The following is a 16102-nucleotide window of genomic DNA, read 5'->3' as shown; positions in this document are numbered from 1 at the left end:
ACTTAACGTTAGCCGCCTTATCAGAAACGCTCCTCATGATCGGCCGGCCTCGACCAGCTTGACTTACACGTGATTTAGGGTCTGAACAAAGTCTAGCAACTACTCCAAGAAGTAAGTTAAATCGCAGGGGCCTACTCACAACGCGTAAAACTTAGTGTTAACGTGGGAGGTTGTTCATGGGATGTGGGTTACGCCGCTATTTCGGAGTTTTCTCATGCGCCGATTTTCGTCCATTTTCCTCAACGCGCGTATATTTGGCCCGTTTTCCCAATGTGCAATTCTTGGTCAGAAAAGAAACGGGAAATCAATCAGGCCGAACTGCGATAAATCTATCAGAATTAATAAGCGGATTTCTAAGTGGTGTAGGATTCGTACGTTGCGCGTCAACAATGTGGGTTTCATACTGATGACATTCGGGGAATCTGGTCAGAATACACAGCGAAGACGGACTTCTCATCTCAATGCTTCAGTTATGTCATGGGTCCGGCTGGGCACCACCTTGGGAATCAGAGTGCATGTATAAAGGATATGGAGTTTCTTCCAAAATAATCATATCAATAGCTTCAATTCATTACCATCAAGAACAAGAAAACTCTTTCCAACAAATTCCTGCATCTATCAATCAGATAACCATGGCTACCAGCAAGTCTTTCACCGCAGAAATCGGCGGTTTGGAAATCGCCAAAGCCTACTCATCCCAAATTACTGGCAAAACGATTCTCATTACTGGTGTCTCCCCTGGAGGCATTGGCGAGGCTACTGCTCGCGCATTTGCCCATGGAGGTGCATCTCTTATCATCGCAACTGGGCGCAGCAAAGCCCGAGTTGAAAGCCTGACTAAAGAAATCTCGGCGGATTACCCATCTACAAAGTTCTTCAATGTCGTTCTTGATCTTGCCTCCCTCAAAGACGTCCAGCGCGCCGCGAACGACATCCTTAATGAAAAATCCATTGAGAAAATCGACATCCTCGTCGAAAATGCTGGCAGCCAATTCGGGAACGCCGAGCGTCAACTAACAGTCGACGGCATCGAGACGCATCTCGCGGCCAACTACCTGGGTCACTTTCTCTTCACCAAGATGCTCCTCCCACGACTACTTGCCGCCGCCAAGGTAAACCCTCCTGGCGCAACGCGCATCATTCCTGTGAGCAGTGAGGCCTCCCACTACAGCCCCTTCCGTTTCAGCGACTGGAACTTCGACCTCGACAAGGAACTCCCCGACGACGAGAAGCCCAACTGGGATCTCATCACTAGTGTGGTCGGAATCCCTGCAACCGATAAATTCGATGCCTATGTTGCGTATGGGCAGAGCAAGACCGCCGCTTTGCTTCTCGCGGTTCACCTCAACAAGTTGTTTGCCAAAGAAGGGATCTTTTCGTTCTCGCTTCATCCGGGAAGGGTGAGAAGTTCAGCAGCATTAGCAATAATCAAGGCTGTGCCGGCATTTGACAAGCTATTCACGAAGACTATTGATCAGGGGAGTTCGACGATTTTGCTTGCGGCTGCAGACCCTGGATTGAATCCTGAGAAAGGGGTGTGGTTGGAGGATAATCAGCTTGTGGAGCCGGTTGCGTGGGCGGTGGATCAGGAGAAGGCTGAAAGGCTGTGGAAGTTGTCTGAGGACATTATCGCTGAGAAATTGGGGAATTAAACTTGCAGGACTCAACGGTTAGACCTCTAGCTATGGCTTTGGATATTGCAGTGATATCAGACTATAGTGCTTATATATATTTGCGACTAGATGATAGGAATTAATGATGATGTATTGATTAGAATGCCCTATGGATCTCTTACAGGTGTATCAATACTTTTTCTTCTTTCTAGAAAAGTAGAGCAAATAAAATAGAAATTTCATGAGACACTATTGCACTTTGTGTAATCATGATTGTGAAATGCTATTGTATGAGAGTTCGATACAGGTTGAGTACTACGTACTGCTAAGCGCCGTGGGTGGGGCTTGAACACAGAAGAATGTACGTAGTACAGCCAACAGGCAGCCAATAACAGCCACCATTATCGCTTGCTGCCAACTCATCAACTCAACTGCCACAATGTATCTGCCCCTCACATTAGCTAAGCGGACTCATTCGCGCGCAGTTGGGCTCTATTACATCGCCTTTCCCACACCACGTATATCCAGCCGCCCGTCAAGGTTCACACTCCACATGTCCCCAATCTAAGGCACATTCGTGCAGACCATTTATTTGTGAACCGCAGTCGACATTCAGCCTTACCATTCTGCATCTTAGCACTAGCATTGTCAATGATGAGCAATATCTGGCACCTTGCACGCATCGAGGAGCAAAGGTTCGCGGCCACAGCAGCACTGTTTGCTATGTACACAAAACAGCAATCTATTTGCCAGCCTACCCCTGTGCTTCCTGGAGACGACGATGATAGTTCAAGTGAAGAGGATATCGACGATGACTGGCAAACGACGGTGGCTTGCGAAAAGCTTCACCGAGCCACTGGGAATGCTCTCAAAGACAAATTCCTCGATCGACTGTCAGAAGTGCTTGCGCGCGAAAAGACCTCCAACTTACACCCTAAACAATCCACTGTAAAGCACGTAGCTGCTGCAGCTTGGATCAATCCCAGCTGTGACTATCCAACAACGATTCTTGTGGCTAAGAACGATGGCCTTGATGAGCGCGATCGCAAACTGTTAGGGCAATTACAGACTTGGCTTCGCGTGATATCGATGACGGGTAGAACTCCTTCAAAAGAGAAAGACTTTCTTTGGGATAGTCGAGCAGACAAAGAAGGACTTATCGGGTACGCCCGTTTCAGGCTGGAGCTCTATGTTTCTCAAATCAGTCAATGCAAAGTCGATGTCTCGGGACTAGATATTGACGACCCATCGACTGGGCAGATTCAACGCCTCTTCCAGCTCTGTGGAACATATAGCAACAGTCCAAGCATCCTTTCCCTTAGGGAAGCAGTGGACTTGGCCTATGGGCTGCGGTGCGCTGACTCACATCAACTCAAGGAACCGTCCTTCGCCAAAATCTCCAAGGCGGTCTTAATGCTCAGCCGGCTCCGTGTTGCGTATGAGTGCTTCAAGACGACTGCGCTCAGTTTTTCCGAGTTTAGATCTCTTGAGTGGAAGTCGGTGGAGTCTCCCCACAAAGTCGGCATTGAAGCAAGCAGGTTCTGCAAGCAGGTGCGAAGCTTAGCCAAGAAAGTTCACCGTAAGCAGCTCGCGAAAGGTAGCCATGCTCAACGCTACTATAATGCATCGTGGTTGCATGTTCATGCGGAGATGCAAATCCTTGTAGATCTGGAATCTGAGTTAAAGTGGCAACAAAGAGTCCATGGTTACATCGGAACCAGCAAGAAACCATGCTTCTTATGTAATGAACTTCTTAGAAATTACGTCAGACTTTCCGTGGACGGCATACGTACCCCAGCTTTTCGTGCTCGGACGTCTCACGGAAAGGTGTACCCGCTGTGGACACTACCATCTATCCCGGCTTCTGCACCACCAGGCATCGGTATATCTATAGCTGCAGCACTAATACAAACCCACAGCTACATCCTTCAAGTTCTCTCTGCTGGTTCAGTAGTAATCCAACCAGCTATAGCAGAGTCTTCTGTTGGTATGTCTGAGGGAGGCGCATTACCTGGTGCAATTCCATCCAAGCTGAAGCTTGAGTATCTCGCCCATGAACGAAACAAGACCGCATGCACGCCAGCAGAAGAACTAGATGAAGATGGCGACACCTTTGGTCCGAAACTGAAGACGGTTCAGGTACTTCGGATACCGGCTGACGGAAGCGAGCCCAGACTGGTACCTATTGCCTATCATGCCCAGCCCCCAGAGTCCAAACGCTGGATTCCAGAGCTCGGCCTCCACATTGTGCCTGACTTTCGTGAGTACTGGGCGGCCTACCACGTTGACCGTAAACTCAGATGCTTCAATGTTCACAATCAACCCACCAAAATGATCGAAGGGCACTATTGGATTTATCGGAACGAGAACATTGATCTTCCAGAGAATTATTACATCAAGCGAATGCTTGGCCTTGATCGCATTGACTTTTCAAGACGCTTTTACTACGGCGACGTTTTCATTGTGAAATACACTGAGCATCCAATAACCCTCGCATGTGAAGTTAACAACATACCAAAAGCATTGCTCCCGCAGTTAATCGCGCTGCTGAAGACTGTGTTCCAGAGCGAATGGGAGAAGGCATATCTCGAATCACAGCTCCGAAGCGATCAGTACATGCAAGCAGAGATGCTCAAGGTGAAGACGGATAAGGAGATTCTCTACCAAAGGATGTGCGTTGCCTTTGCTATCTTTACTGTATTCTGCCATGGGCGTTTCGCTGCTAACAAACGAAAATAGGACTCCAGTTGAGCGTGAAGTACTAGATCGTATGCCACCAATTACCTTGGAGATACTAGCGATTCAGTTGTGCGATGATGATGGGTTGATTCATTCAAGTGTAAGTCCTTCTGACGACCCGGATATCATGGCAATCAGGGAGGTGAGAAGGCCGAGGGCATTAGACTTGATGGGCTGGAATGGGTTCCAGAGTTCACAGCTGTAAGGTAGCAGTGGTGCAATGGGGGTTCAAATTCAAAGCCGAACAAGCAAAAATATGTTCTGTTGATTGAAGAGTTATTGCAAGGTTCAAGCCGATACAAATTTGTAGCCCTTCCTGCTAGTTGGCTCTATTAGGAATTCGCTTCCAGCCTTCCCACGTTGATATACTGCGGGCTGTGCAATCAGCCACCTCCAGCTGAGTTGAGTTGAGCTTCACAGCCCCCCTCTGATAATTTTGCACACCCACTCTGGTCACCTTTTTTCTTTTCTTCATATCTTGGTATAGTATCGCGCGGATATATATTGGTATTTCTTTTCGGAGCAAATAGACACTTTCTTCAATCAATTATATTGCAGCGGTTAGATTGGGCCCAGCTCTAGCAGCTCGGTTGGGTGTCGTCCCTTGATCTTTTGAGCTCGATCTTATATCGTGCCACAACATCCTTCACCCTTTAGAACTAGCCCCGGAATACCGCGGCCCAAATGTGCTGTAACGGTGGCAGCTCGTGAGGTCTGGAAGAGCCTTGGCCCGCATAAGAAGGGACGGGAATAGTAGCTGACAAGTTCACAATATAAACAATTTAGCTTTAACCTTCTTCTAAAAGGTTGAACGGTGAATGCATTGGCTACTATAATTTACGCTTGCGCTAGTACACACGTGACTAGCGCGGGAAACAAATCTCAAAAACGTGAGGACAAATCTTAACAGCCAAGTTCTCATCCCATCTTCCTTCTCACGCTAGTAGTAGCACGTTCTAGTTTTAGTGCACATGTCGCGCCTTCGTACATATTTTGCTCTTTCCGTAGAACCAAAACAACACGATCCACACATGTCCCATTCCTGGTCCTATTGACAAAGTCCTTGTTCAGGGGAGCTCTTGCAAAGATAAGGTCTTGAACAGCTTCGCCAAGCGTAAGCCGTATGTTTCCACCTCCCTTCCACTCGACAAGGATGACACCAAATGCGAAAGCCATTAGGGTTGCGAGAAAAACCAGAAAAGTGACAGATGTATCTAGCCATGCGCTCAGTGTGTGTCACATGGCAGGAGTGTTTCCATCATAGGCATATCGGCTTTCTCTCTTCTCAGAATCAGTAGGTAGAAATCTGGTGTTGAAGAATGTCGTATGTTCACATTGCTGTTGTATACTATGAGTACTCTATGCATAAAGACGCGCGCTGCACCAAAAAATATTACCGCAAACAAAGAACGAAACCAGACAAAAAATTGGCTAACCTGAATCTTGGAAAGAATACTAGTGCTGGACTTTTACGATGAACACAAGCTGCCTTCACCGTTGCGGTCTCGCCTTGCTTCGCCTTACTCCAATGTCGTAGACAGATGATGAAAACTAGCGCCGAGTTCGTATTACAGTGGTCGGAAATCGGTTTCCGGTCCGCGTACATCGTTTGTTCACAGGGTACGACCGCTTTGTAAGTTACTTACCACATAGACGCTAGCACCGTGCAGGGACCGCACGGTTATATTAAGTGATGCGGGGAGAGGTGTACTGTGCACTGAGAACAAACAATAGGTCAGAGCCGGAAACCAATTCCGGTCAGCACTATCCTTATACTTTTCTACAGAGCGGGCATAACCTCCGCGGGCGTCATCAAATTGAGCTCAGTCTCGTCATCGCACCCTTTGTGCACAACATCTCCGTTAGTCTCTAAAATTTACTTGTCCACCGAATTTAGCTTCACAACACCCATAAAGGTAGCAGGATAGCGGGCTGTTTTCATAATCAATATTTACATGTCTAAATTTCATGCGTTAATCCGTCCGCCAGTTCGGCGTTTGGGCGGTGCTTTATACGTGAAACTCGTAACGTTGTCTCACTGAGCTAGGGAAAAGGGTCTACTCACAAGTAGAGAAAGCCTATATTGCTTACTCTTTCTCTTCTTCTTCCTTTTCCTCTTCCTCCCTCTCTTCTTCTTCCTCTCTCTCTCTTCTCGCTCTCTTTTCTTCTTTTTCCTTTTATTAATCAATTATTATCTCTTGAGATAGAAGAAAGAGAAGAGGCAACAGAGGAAGACACATGAGAGAGAGGAGGGAGAAGAGAGCCTTATGGTATAAGATACAAAATTACAGATAGCGTCGCACTTATGCAGACCCCTGTTTTGTGGGGTGATGAATAACTGATATGGGGGTGTTCAATAACCTTTGCTGTCAGCAAATAGACTCATTACTGAACCCAGACTAGCGCTGATCTAAGCGATGTTCGTGTGATGTTTTTCATGAGGTTTATCTATCAGAATAGCTGATGCAATGGAAGATATATAAACCCCAAAATATTCCAGACAATACACGGATATCCAACAAGACATATCTCTTACTACTCCAAGCTTGATAAGAAAGAGCAATCAACAGCGTAAGTACATAGAGCTTACACATCAGCCGCACACTAAGTAGATTGCAGCATGAAGACCTTTTCAGCATCGATTATCTTCCTAGCCGCTTACGCGACAGTCTTCGTCGCTGGAATGCCGCAAGACAAGAGAGCAAACGCTTGCGAGCCTGGGGCGGTCTCTACGTATAGTAACTGCAAGGGTCTTTGCTTCTCTGTGGACTGTCATCAGCTGAGTGATGGCTGGCATTGCTGCAACTACTAGTCCGTGAGTTGACAATCGAAAACACTGCCCTAAGTTCTACGCTTACTCGAGAAAGAACGGTGTGGCCGCAAATATAGTAGCCGCACTACTGAATCCGGTGGCTAGAAGGCTACAGAAATCATGCAAAGGAATTCATGGCACATGGATTATGTAGATTGAAATGTACTATCACAATTGCTACTACCTTCTTCACGTAGTTCACATTATGCTCTGTGACGTTCAATACTATCAATGATTCGCGGTATCTAGTACAGCAGCTACACAGTAGCCGTTTATATCAGATCATCAGGCCTTCATCTCCCAAGCGACAAACGAATGGTGCATATAGTTTCTCCATCGGTGTACATGCTCGTCTCAAAAAAAGCGTAACGCTTGAAACGTCGTCCGCTTCTCTACCCTGCCTATTGCCTCTCGGCTTTCGGAGCCGAAAAGGCTGATCTTGGAGCGATCCAAGCACTATTCGACCCCTGGAATGCCTGCCTCACATCATTCTGGGCCCTTGATGGACCTGGGGGCGGCTCCTCTTGGGGAAAGTGAATCGACGGCCGAACAAGCCCCGTAAATGGAAAGGCTGCATGTTGCCGTATGCGCCTTTTTTATGGACGCTTATAGGATGAGTCTAGCTTGTTACGCGGTAGCATATTGTACATGGTACAAGTGAGGAATAGCCAACCCAGTTCTTCTTGAAACAGTCTTGCGAGCAGAAGAAACTGTCGTGCACACCCGACTTGAGGCAGTTAGGGCATTGCAAAGCGCTGGCCTCGTTCTCACAGTCTACTCATAGGCGCTTGCTTCTGGTAGGCGCCATCACTCTCGCGTTAGCTATACCCGAAGACTGAGTAGTTCGGGATACGGAGGTCGGCATTAGTAGACACGCGAGGTGCCGAGGATCTGTCACCATATCCGTGCGCGCAGCCTGGGGTAAGTAAGGTTCGAGTAAAGTAGTACCTCGTAAAGGCTGGCGTGATATCGTCCCACCGTTTTTGAGATTTGTCTGCCGCCCAAGTACCGAATTGCTTTGCATCCACACAACCTAACACAAGCAAAATTGCAAGTAGGTTTTTAAGCGTCATAAATTATCCTAGAGCCTCGCAAAGCTTCTCTCAGAGTTTCAAGCTAAATATCAGCCCAAGTCATGCCTTAATTGCATTTTCAAGTTGGTGACAATTTCGAATAAATCGCCAACTTCAACTCCATTTAGCTGGTTCCTATCGCTGTCAAAAATTTCGAAATGCAGGCGATGGTTATTTTATTGTATGTAAAACGTATTCTAAACTTTAAAATAAGAATCATACTTGGAGATGCAGTAAGCTATCTATTGACTAAGTAAGTTACAGGGTAAGTGATGGACGTGCATAGTAGCCTAAGCGAGAGTCAGCGATAGCTTTGATAAGTTAGCAACCGAGCGTGGAAGTACCGACAGGGTGTTAAACTCTGCATAAACAGAGCACTACTTGTAACCCTGCAGTAAAACATACATCCTTAGCAGTGCTATTAGATTCCTAGACTTATATGAGGGTGCTGTATAAGTTGCGATGACAACAAATGCTATGTGGTGGCCCTATATCGGGCAAGGCTCATTTTGGTCATAAAAACAATCTCTGAGCATCTATGCGAGCTTAATTTATGTATCGCTAGAATTGAAGAAGTTCAGAAGTAGCTTTAGGGTACTACTAGAGAGAAATATCCCTAGAAAAAAAAGACATACACAAGCTTTCTATTGCATCAAAATCAAAGTACCTGTAGTTCGTTCTGTTACGGCGGTTGTTCCGTTACGAGTGGATGGACATTATACCTGTTGGTTTTCATACCAATGGGCATTTCCGTGGCACCGATCTGAGGTTTCATGATTTTGGGAAGACAACTTGTTGAGTGGGAAAGTTGTGTGTCCTTGTACTGAGAGGACATCATTTTTGTTACGAGTTAAGATATTTTACTTTGTTTTACTTGGTGACTCTAGTTGTATGATGTAACTTCATTCAATAACGCCGGTTCTATGCCATTCCTTATTTTTAGTGCCGCCGAAAACTCCCCAAACCATGGAAGAATAACAATATACAACCTAACCCCCTTCGAAACTAGTCACCATTTGACGCAAGTCTCCACTCCCATATCACTCCTTCTTCTCGGTTGCCTTCTCTTCAAACGCCTTCTCTTCAAGCGCCTTCTCTTCAAACGCCTTCTCCCTATGCAACTTTTTCAAAGCTTCTCTGAAACTATCACGCTCGCCCCTAAGCTTCTCAGAACCCTGAACAACCTCAGCGACGATGCTGTTCATATTGTCAATCTGCTTTTGAAGCTCAGAAGCCTCAGTCATCATGGCCTCATGCTCTTTCTTCAAGCTCTCGACCTGTTTCTTGCCGGCGGTACTGCCTGCGCTGCTGTCTTGTTGTGGTTTCGTAGTCTCCTTCGCCAGTTTTGACAGCTGCTTAGCTTCCTTGAGTTCGACCCTCAGCGCTTTGGTGACATCGTTGTGTTTCTTGCACAAGTCGTCCTTTTCCAGCATCCACCGCCTTCTATCCGCAATACCCTGGTCTTTCTTTTCCTGCTGGAGAGTCTCGATTTGCTTCGTAGCATCGCGGAGGGCTTGTTCCAAGTCGCTGGTTTTTGCAGGTAAGATACGGAGCTGCACCAGTTCTGCTTCTTTTTCTTCACAGAGCCGGTAGTTCTTCGTCATATTCTCGTCTTTTTCGTTATTGAAGAACGCGGCGCGCCAGTATTTGATCTCATTCTGCTTGTCGTCGAGTGACCGTTGGTATTTGGGAATAACGTTTTGTGCATAGTGCTGATCGCATTGGTTCTTGGTATCCTCTGCTATTTTTGGTTTCTCGGCCTCCAATTCCTTGATCTTCTCCGAATAAGCTGTGATCTCCGCTTGCATCGTTCGCAAGCTGTTCTCATTAGCTTCGAGTGACTCCTTCCTGTTCTTCACTGATTTCTCGAGGCTCTCTTCATCTGGTGTCGTATCGTTGTCATCGAAAACTCCAAGGCACTTGAGCATGGCATCCCTCTTCTCAACGCTTTCCATCAAATGCTGCATTCCTTGTCTATTTTTCCTCAGGTCGTTGATCATATCACGAGCTTCAGTTTCCCACTCCTGTTCGGACTTTTCGTCTTCTCCTGGACCAATCTCCGTTTCCTCAGTTTGATGTTCAGCTATAGGTACTCCAGTGCTTATAAAGCCTGACCTGAACACCAGATATAGCATACACAAGATGGTAATTGTTAGGAACAACATCGCCCAGCAGGTCCATGTTTGAAATTTGCTTTTCGTCTCATGCAGCACTACCTCACCAGAAAAGTATTCTTGATTTATGAGTGGCGCCGCGGAGTCAGCTGGATAGTGCGTCCATATTGTACCTTGTTCATCTTGAACAGTATCACATACTTTGAGAGTGACAGTTTCCATCAATGTAACCGGTTCTGGGCGCAAAGTCGAGCAAGGCTCCAACGTAACCAGCTTCGGGGGCAAGGTCGATATAGGCTTCAACATAGTCGGTTCCTGGCGCAAGGTCGCTGTCTGGGTTGCCCCTATCCTTGGGATAGAAGCGCGTTGCTTAGATAATGTCAAACCTATGGCTGGATCCCAGAAGTATCGGAGGCTTGGGAAGGTGAGGACCATGTTAAGGATGGTTGCGAAAAATACATCGTTCTGGAGAATGAATCCCAGCATTTTTCGCTCTTCCTATGTCGTGATTTCGGCAGGGAAATGTATGTGGTGACACGTGGTCTTGCTCAAATAGGGTTGTACGTTCAAAAGAAGCTACGTCGATTTGTGTATGATGGTGCAGATGTGATGAGTTTGTAAAAGGCATGTAAGTGTCTGAGACTTGTTGTCTGGTATTTGACAAAGAGAGCGCGGAGCACAATGTCTCACGAACAATAGGGAAAACAACAGAATGAGAAACAAAGTGACGGTGAATAGACCCCATGTTGAACAATAACAAAGTGAATGTTAGGTGACGGGAAGCTCGCACAATCACCCATGGTGACCTGTTTGGGTCGATGATCTTCCTTTTTCACCAGTTGTTTGTACATCGTATCTTGAAGTCTTTGACAAGCCATAGTTTACTAGCGATACGGGGTTTGGCCGGGGATGATGGGTGCAGCCGGTCGTTTGCGACTCAAACCAACATAACAAAGATGTTTCAGTAAACAGTCTTGTTAATTTCACTGCTAGCTAGTTTGCAGTAGACGCGATATGTGGAGTGTAAGGCAGATGGAGATATCAAGAGTGAACCTGGGGTTTCTCGCACGAACCAACGTATTCTGGCACCTCCGAACCTGAGCGGTGTAGGACCAGATACCCATTCGAATGTGATTCAGCATTCAGAAGTTAAGCTGCATGCGAAAGTGAAGGCGGCATAAGTCGACGAAGGAGCGAAGGATTTCTCCACATGGTGCTAAGCCCCATTCTGGACTAGCGTTGAATCGTGCACCCCAGCGCGATTCGCGTTGGAACCATCACACGACACCACAACACCACACATCAAGCTGCACGATGACGGCAGACTCATGATCGGCTTCACCTTGCGCAGCCTTGTCGATCTCGTAGACATGAGGCTCTCAACTTTGTCACAACATCCAGTCACATCATGCCCCCCGCCCATGGACACAAGCACCCCTAGCGAGGGTGATTGACGCCCCCAGGGCTCAGCATCCTTTTCGCGTATACCAGAGAATAACAGCGATACCTGTTTTGCCATGAGGTATTTCTATTAGCATTGTTAACGTGGTCTTGCCCAGCCCTAGAGATCGGAGACCCCAGTGCATCAGTCCACATCGCATATTGCTTGCCTAATTGGGGTATGTTAACCCGCCCACAAAAAATCTCTCCACACGGCACTGTGCATCCGTGTCGAATAAACATTGACAAAGTACCAGAACATGGCACCAGCAGTCCCGGTCTTGAGACCCTTAACCTGGGGTAAGGCGAGCTTGGTGCCTATCGCCCGTTTACTCCACTTCTGTCTGGTGAATCCGCGGCCCTTCTAGTCAGGATTTCGTTAGTTACAGTCGCCACGGGCTGCTTATCGTTAAATAACTCTTTCTTGATCCTTCAGGAGATTGGCCTGCCTGAAAAGACATACCAATCTGCAATAGTCTAGCCGCATACCCGCTCTCTGGGATGTACTAAAGAGCTGGGGGACACGAGACCGCGGCTGTTTTTCGGACGGCCTTGATTTCTCTTACTACTTGTGGTTCCTCAGACTTGTTTCCTCCGCCTTCCGGTTTAATGCGCAATTCATACTTCAACATGGCACCAACGGCTTCAGCGACAGCAGCGTTACCTACACTGACCCAAAGCGGTGCGCGAGTCGCCCTGCAAGCAGCAGAGCAACATGCCATTGAAGTTGGTGTGCCAATGTATGACCCCTCTTTTTCACTAAACACATGACTTGTGCGGAGTAGAGCTGACCACCGATCAGGAGCATCGCCGTGGTTGACGCGCACACTCATCTCCTGTCGTTCACACGCATGGATGGCGCCAAAATTACCTCCATAAATACTGCCATGGACATGGCTTTTACCGCCGCCGGAAATCGAATCCCCACCTCCGCATACCAAGAAACACCATGGCCGGGCAGCGCTACATCTGGCATTGGCAATGCTATTTCAGGACGCTTCACTACACTTGGTGGTGGCGTACCCATTCTGTCAGTAGAGGGCGACATACTTGGCGCGATTGGCTGCTCAACGGGCACAAGCATGCAGGATGAGGCTGCGGCGAAGGCGGGGCGAGATGCGGTGCTTGAACTTATCAGGAAAGAGAAGGAAGCCGAAGAGGCACGATTACATGAGGAGAGGCAGGCCGTGCTTGCATTGTGGAAGGAAAAAGAAGAAGAAGTCGGTAACCTAAGAGAGGAACTTGAGGTCATGGACCGCAGCAGCAAAAGAATGAGATTCGACGGTGGCCGATCAGGTAGCGCAAGTGTCGCCGGAAGTCTAGCGGGCAGAAGATTGAGCGCACAAGGTGGGCTGGCACCAGACACGCCGCCCGACGAGATCGAGCTGCATCCCAGTTTTGTTGGTGAAGTCTCTGTCGGACGGTATTGAGCTATACGTTTTTGGTTGCCTGAATTTCGGCGTTTTGGCGATGACGATGTTACGATTTCACGACTCTGTTTTTCGTAAGGGGCATGGCGTTTTTGAATTTACAAAGCGCATGTTTGGGCCTGCAATAATTACTGGCGAAAAACTAGGCGGTAGTTTGTTGTTCGTGCATGGGAGGCGCACGCTCGCTCTAATCTGTAGATAGTACATACGTTACATATCCAGCTGGTTTCCATATGAGGTCTTGTTAGCTCGCATGATCCGCCCTAGGGTATCTAACCACCCTGGTAGTGTCGCGTGTTGCGTTGCCATATCAAGTCCTTTGCTCCGTCCTGGGCATTGGAAATTCGATGATTATCACTTCCACGCCTCCTTATTCGGCCAAGCGTGCATGATCTTGCAGAATCTCGGCCTTTAGTTCCAGAAGTCGCCTTCCTCTTTGTAGTTTATCTATCCTTACTCTTACAGTTATAGTCTCCTGATGTAACATTGCTTGGGGAGGTTGAATGGGACAGCCATCCCCTTGGCACTCGTATCCGCCTACTCTAACTTGACTTCAAGCGTGAATTCAAAATCCGAAGGCCTTCCTTCAAGTATTCAGGAAATTACACGCCTCATAGATCGGCATTTCTGTAAGCCATAGGTGTACTCTAGGACAAGTATCTCATGAAGCAAGAGTGCTCCTTAACGAACAAGTATATGATTTCTTCTAGAAAGAGAATAATCGTGTTGCTCAGTGTTACAACGAGTATTTGCAAAAACATCTCGACACATGTATACATGTTTCAGTTCTCAATCTAAGTTATCGCATTAGCCCAAAGGTGCCAGCAGTGGTCAAGCGTGCAGTACCACCTCGTGGCCCGTTTTCGTCACTAACGCTTACGGTGAGTTCCTTCTTGATGTAGTCACTATAACAGAGTTTTCTGTAAACACGATACCCTGGTCGAATAGAGAAAAGAAGGAGCTACGAATGGCCGACCACCAGTTACTCCGACTATGAGTCTTCCAACCCATCTCTAAACAACGACGGGATCATGAACACTAGCCCAACCATCACTCGAAGAAAAATTTCAGCAGCAAACCCACCGACACACATTGCGATTCCACTCATCGAAATCATTACTAGGCCGTCCGTACTCATACAGAAAACGGCACTTCCCAAACACCCTCCCACCCTCCTTCAATCACAACAACATCACTTGCCATCACAATCCCACCTACCCCTCTCCCAAAAAAAAACCCCCCACCCCCAAGCACCTCTCACCCCCTCCTCCCGATACCTCAGCGCCACCCGCCAACACATCCCCCTCGCTATCCGAGACATAACCCGGGAAATTGCGCGCGTAGGACCCCCAACCAATCCGCAGAACGCATTTCCCCGCCACAAGTACAACGTCTCGCTTGATAAGATTGCAGGGAAAGTTGCTTACTTAGTCTTGAGAGATTACGTGGCGCTGCCAAAAAAAAAATGCAGGTGTAAGAAGTAAAAAAAACACGGGTTAGTGGGTATTGATTGCTTTTTGGGAGGGGAGCGTGTGTGGTTCAGCTGTTATGCAGGTAAGGGGAAAAAAAAGGAAAAAAGGGGTGGGGGTTCGAGGGCGCGGTTACCGTGGTAGGGGATCTAGTGATTATGTATCGAGAGAAGAGAGGGATGGAAGTGGTGTGGTAATTGCGATAAGTTCAAGTATGTGCAGGGTGAATATGAAGGTGAGATCGTACACCGAGGTTACACAAAGCATACGAAGTCACAAAGCATGTGGAGAGAAAGAGTTGAAAGTTCATTTGCAAACCAGCAAAAGATGAAGATTTTCTGAATTTTTCCAGGTCATATCATAATCAAATCGTATACTGTCGTGAATTCCTTCCCCCCCACTTTCAAAAAAAATCATACAATCCCGCAAAGCATGCTGAGTGGTAATCAAACCACGCTCAGACCCTGTCTAGCCCTAATATATATCATGGTAGAATCGAAGAAACAAGAAGCGATCGAGAAGAAGAAGAATAAAAAACAAAAGCGTCAACGCCGCAAGCATCACCGATGCGCGTTCTATCATCTGGCCCCATCTAGTTCTGACCCTCAAGGTCAATAGCGACACGGCCAGCCACACTCCTCTTGAGCGAGTCCTCGCCAGAGCAAACAGTCATGTGGAGATCAACATCGGTAGATGGGCAGTCGAACACGGGCTCCTTGAGCCCCAGCTTAATGAGCGGCGTATCAACATAGTAGGCCTGAGTAGGGCAGTAATCACCAGCGGCGCAGTCCGCAGAGCTGCACTGATCATCGGAGCCGCGCATCGACAAACCCTCAGCGTGGCCAGGGCAGGCAGAGGCGGACTCGCCCTCGGCGCAGTTGACAAAGGAGATGTCGTACCAGATCTTTCCGCCGGCGATGGAGTACTCGAATTGGGTGTGCTCGCCGTTCTTGATGCTGTCGCTGGAGGAGATCTTGAGAGAGGTGCCTGTGTTGTAGAGGACCTCGGTGTATTGGGTGCGCGCTGGCACGAGGGTGCAGGGGGTTTGGTGGGAGCCGCCGACCGAAGAGACCCAGATGTCGTAGGAGCAGCGGTTGGTGAGAATGGCGTTGCCGGCGAGGGTGAGGCCGGCGTTGAGGGCCATGAGGAGGGTGGTCTTGGAGAACATGGTGAGGGGTTTTGGGTGGGTTGAGGTCACGTGGAATGTGTGTGTGTGTGTGTGTGTGTGAGTGAGGGAGAGATCAACTCAAAGGATATCCTGTTTCGTGATCGAAGCGGAGGATGAATGAGTGCTGATATGTGGGTCTTCGGGTTGAAGAAGAGAGTGTGGGATTTTTTTTCGCTGGTTTGCCGGAGGGACTGTAAGGGAAGCTGTCAAAGCCTCTTGGGAGAACAAGGAATGTGTTGCCGAA

General features: G+C 47.8%; 5 protein-coding genes across 5 annotated transcripts; 3 read left to right on the top strand and 2 right to left on the bottom strand.

Annotated features, from left to right (window-relative positions):
* Window positions 1-632: 632 nt before the first annotated feature.
* COCVIDRAFT_95404 (hypothetical protein) lies at window positions 633-1652 on the top strand (the record flags this gene model as incomplete). Its single annotated transcript, XM_014702634.1, has 1 exon — window positions 633-1652. The coding sequence occupies one exon, from the start codon at window positions 633-635 to the stop codon at window positions 1650-1652; it is 1020 nt and encodes a 339-aa protein (XP_014558120.1).
* A 615-nt stretch (window positions 1653-2267) lies between these two features.
* On the top strand, window positions 2268-4557 carry COCVIDRAFT_25399 (hypothetical protein; the record flags this gene model as incomplete). Its single annotated transcript, XM_014702570.1, has 2 exons — window positions 2268-4285; window positions 4353-4557. 2 exons carry the CDS (start codon window positions 2268-2270, stop codon window positions 4555-4557), a joined length of 2223 nt encoding a protein of 740 aa, XP_014558056.1.
* A 5287-nt stretch (window positions 4558-9844) lies between these two features.
* Window positions 9845-10837, bottom strand: COCVIDRAFT_48959 (hypothetical protein; the record flags this gene model as incomplete). The annotated part of the gene is made up of 1 exon (XM_014702633.1): window positions 9845-10837. A coding segment is annotated over one exon (993 nt), but the record flags the coding sequence as incomplete, so codon positions are not given.
* A 1584-nt stretch (window positions 10838-12421) lies between these two features.
* COCVIDRAFT_95398 (hypothetical protein) lies at window positions 12422-13221 on the top strand (the record flags this gene model as incomplete). The annotated part of the gene is made up of 2 exons (XM_014702632.1): window positions 12422-12531; window positions 12594-13221. 2 exons carry the CDS (start codon window positions 12422-12424, stop codon window positions 13219-13221), a joined length of 738 nt encoding a protein of 245 aa, XP_014558118.1.
* Window positions 13222-15282: 2061 nt separating this feature from the next.
* Window positions 15283-15858, bottom strand: COCVIDRAFT_36522 (hypothetical protein; the record flags this gene model as incomplete). The annotated part of the gene is made up of 1 exon (XM_014702631.1): window positions 15283-15858. The coding sequence occupies one exon, from the start codon at window positions 15856-15858 to the stop codon at window positions 15283-15285; it is 576 nt and encodes a 191-aa protein (XP_014558117.1).
* Window positions 15859-16102: the final 244 nt, after the last annotated feature.

The sequence above is a fragment of the Bipolaris victoriae genome (assembly GCF_000527765.1).
Source record: "Bipolaris victoriae FI3 unplaced genomic scaffold scaffold_29, whole genome shotgun sequence".
In the NCBI taxonomy this organism is placed as follows: domain Eukaryota; kingdom Fungi; phylum Ascomycota; class Dothideomycetes; order Pleosporales; family Pleosporaceae; genus Bipolaris; species Bipolaris victoriae.
The sequence above is the reverse complement of the archived record's forward strand: the minus strand, read 5'-3'. Positions and strand labels throughout refer to the sequence as shown.